The following is a 3677-nucleotide window of genomic DNA, read 5'->3' as shown; positions in this document are numbered from 1 at the left end:
TCACAACCCTGAGATCAAGAGTTGTGCGTTCCACCGACTGAGCCAGCCAGGTGCCCCTAATCCTCTGTATTTTTGGATCTCTCTGAAAAAGCATCTGAGACTTTACCTGATGCAATGCTCTAGCTAATTGCTTTAGAATGATATCCTTACCTTGCCCAAAGGAATCAACCTTCTGATACGTATCACTTGGGTAACTTGATTTGTGGAGGTCTCATGCCCAATCGATTGGTAGTGTTGAAAATCATGAAATAGGGAAANACATAAATCTTTTGGACAAGATGACACTGGCAGGAAACTCCCAGCTCCTTTACTTCTGTGGTGGTGGGATGGGCCGTTACTGGAAAGACACTGGGCAAGGTATTATAATATTTTGACTCATAAAATTTTCACAAAAACAACTCTTTCCCAAACAAGTTTGGACAGGTTGAGTATGTGACTTTCTTGGTGTGGGGCTGCCACATGCTAATAAAACTTCCCAAGGTTCTGCTATCCCACAGTCGGCCTGGTTTCCATTTATTCCAGGACCCCGAATGGTCAAACAACAGTTTTAAAAGGGAAAAAAGGGGCTCTTGGCTACTTTAATATGCTATTTTATGGTCCATTTTAAATTTCATTTTCACAACAATCCTTCAAAACAGATAATACTCTGCTCATCTTCCAGGTGATAAAACAAGCACTAAAGGGCAAGAAACTTGCCAGAGGCTAGTGAGCTGGAAAGAAATAAAACCAGGATTCGATCCAGGTGGGTTTGCCTCTAGCATCTCAAGCTTTCCCACTGACTCTTCCACCTTCCTCCTTTTGTGTCCTGTTGGCTGTCTCCTCTACTGTTGCCTAAGCTGGGGTTGGCATCTAACAAGGGGTTGGGAGGGATGCCAAGACAAGAACAACACCTAGTGGATAGAACAGAGCTGCTCGTTGGAGGCCTCCCTGTATGCTCAGGCTGGTCAAAGAGCTTAGAGGCAGAGTGTACAAGGGGAAACAACTGGTCTTGAACTCAGACCAGCGTTCAAATTCCTTCTCCGCTATTACTGAATGACATCTTCTACCTGGAATCAGTTACATGTGACACTAGACTCCTGGGAGACCACATAATCAATGGACCACAGCCTCTCCACTAAATCTACTGCATCCATCTATCCCTCCCAAGGCTGTGTACCTGACTCCTGGTCTCCACTCCAATTCAACCTTAAGGCTGAGTCTCTCCTGCTTACTAGGTTGGTTACTGGTGGGCTCCGTCGCCTCTTTCCTCGTCCTTCCAGGCCTGAGAAATCTTTGTGGTGGCATCTTACACCCAACTTCCCTAGTTTTCAGCCTTTAATTTTTAGCCAGAATTAGAATTGGACTTGTCGTGGCTTGAACTTCTTGATTTGGATTGTAGATCCCTCCCTAGGACTATTCCAGTCCCTTTGTTCTCACATGTAGCTTTTTCTCTCCTCCCAGTTCCAGCAAGGAACTACCAGCTATATGGCTGTGGCTCCCCAGATCACTTCTGAGGCAGCCCAGGAACACACACGGGGTTGCACTGGGCATTTAAAGGGACTTGCACTCACCTGGGATTTGCACAATTTGCCTTCAGCCTGGATTCCTTTCTACCGTGGTGAGGACAAAGCAGAGATTCTCCAAAATTAACAGATAAACCTGCTACTTCCCTAGTGAACACCTTTCTTCCCACCCACCAGTCACTCAATGTCTACATTTTAACAGACAGTATCATATTTTCTGAAGCTTTTTGGAGGAAAAGGAGAAGAAAGTGGGTTGAGAGTATCACTACACACCTACAGAATAGATTCCATTTGATAGGCTGTAATTTCTAGAATAAGCTTCTCTCTTGACACTAGAGTTCCTATTGCATCTGCAGAGAAATGTCTTATTTGCTGAATCTTTTAAAACTTTTTTATTGCAAAAAATTTTAAGCATATACCGAAGTGTATAAAAATAGTATGATGAACTACCATCACCAGTTTCAATACTTGTCAATTCATGGCCCATCTCCTTTCATCTTTACCCTAGCCACATCTTCTGTCTCCTGGATTATTTTTATACAAATCCAAGAGTTTATATCACTATATCTATGAACGTTTTATAATATATCTTTTAAAGATAAGGATTCTTCTGAAAAAAATAACCATAATACTATTATTATACCTAAAAGTTAATAATAGTTCCCTAATATTATCGAATACCCAGTCTTTGAATTTATTTCCCTGATTGTTTCCTAAGAGATCATTTGTTTACAATTGCTTTGCTTTGTTCAAATCAGGAGCCAAAATGGATACATGTTAACATGTCTCTCAAGTTTTTTGTAATATATGTGTCTCCTTTCCTTTTTTAAATTTTTCTTGCAATTTATTGAAGAAAGCCGATAATTTTTCCTGTAGAATTTTTCGCATTCTGGATTTTGCTGTTTGCCTTTGTGTGATACCCTGTCTCTTGTGTTTCCTATAAAATTGGCAGTTAGATCTAGAGCTCTTGGTAAGACTCTTCCAATTTTTTACAAGAATACTTTATAGTCAGTGTTGTGGGTATATATATATAAAATTTTTTTTTTACACGTAAATGTTCTTAGTTTACTAATCCTCTCGTGAAAAATCTGCACAATCACCACAGGTCAAGTCACTGCGGATCTTCACTCCTGTTCTCCAATGTCCAGCTCACTTTTTGCCAGCACTAACATTGGCTTTTGCAGTCCCTCTGACTTTCTTCATTTGTTCTTATGTTCCTTTCACTGTTTTCTTGAGGTCTTTTTCTTCTTATACAGGCTATGTTTTGCAAGTCTATGTTTGGGTTCGTTTTCCTTTACATTGTCCAGGGAATCATGAATCGTGCCGAAGCCAGTTGTCTTGCCACCACCAAAATGGGTTCTGAATCCAAATACAAAGATGACATCTGGTGTGGTCTTGCCCATTTTGGCTAGTTTTTCCCAAATCTGTCTTAGGTACTGTTGCCTTTGCAGAACATCAATGATCATTTGTTTCTGCTGAAGTAGTCAGCTGGTCATGAACTTCTGGGTCTGGATAGGTACATGTCATTCACGATGGGGGCCAAGTTTCAAGCAGCCAGGGAGGAAGAGAGCTGTATGTATATACTTCTGTGTCATCTGAGGACACACAGAGTGTGTGGTTTGTTTCCCTTTTTGTAATGTTAACCTCCATCAGTGGGTTCTGGTATTGTCACCTTGATCCAATCTTTATAAAGTTCCCCATTAGTTTCTCACTTAATGGTTTAGAAGGTATCAATGGTCATTGCTCATTTTCTTTATTTTATTAGAGATTGCAAAATGGTACTATTTGAATGCTATTGTCCTTTCTTCATTGATTAGCTGCAATGTGTTAAAACAAAACAAACAAACTTTCCCTCATCAACTTTTTTCATTACAGACCATGGAAAGACAAGGGCTATATGCTAATCTAAAATGGGAAACTCTGAAAGTTTATGAAGGACTGCTGGCAGAAATGGAATCAAACTATGGAAAGTGGTCAACGGCAACAAAAACCCTGAAATAACTGAGGCAGAACAGACAGGAGTGTGCAGAGTTAGCTGAGGCTACAATCCCAGGAAGCAGGGAGACAGGTTCACGGGGAGGGGAAGTCTAATGGGTGAGGGGCCAACTAAAGAGAATGGAGAGCCACTGAGTCAGCCTTGGGGTGACTGCCGGAAGACTACTTTGAAAGTGGAAC

At 41.1% G+C, this 3677-nt stretch overlaps 1 protein-coding gene across 1 annotated transcript; it reads right to left on the bottom strand.

Moving 5' to 3' along the window:
• Positions 1-2722: 2722 nt before the first annotated feature.
• On the bottom strand, positions 2723-2968 carry LOC103656965 (40S ribosomal protein S24-like). Its single transcript, XM_040637055.1, has one exon. The coding sequence runs from the start codon at positions 2966-2968 to the stop codon at positions 2723-2725; it is 246 nt and encodes an 81-aa protein (XP_040492989.1).
• Positions 2969-3677: the final 709 nt, after the last annotated feature.

This window comes from Ursus maritimus, unplaced genomic scaffold, assembly GCF_017311325.1.
Source record: "Ursus maritimus isolate PB19 unplaced genomic scaffold, ASM1731132v1 scaffold_21, whole genome shotgun sequence".
NCBI lineage: Eukaryota > Metazoa > Chordata > Mammalia > Carnivora > Ursidae > Ursus > Ursus maritimus.
This window is presented reverse-complemented; position numbering and strand designations above follow the sequence as displayed.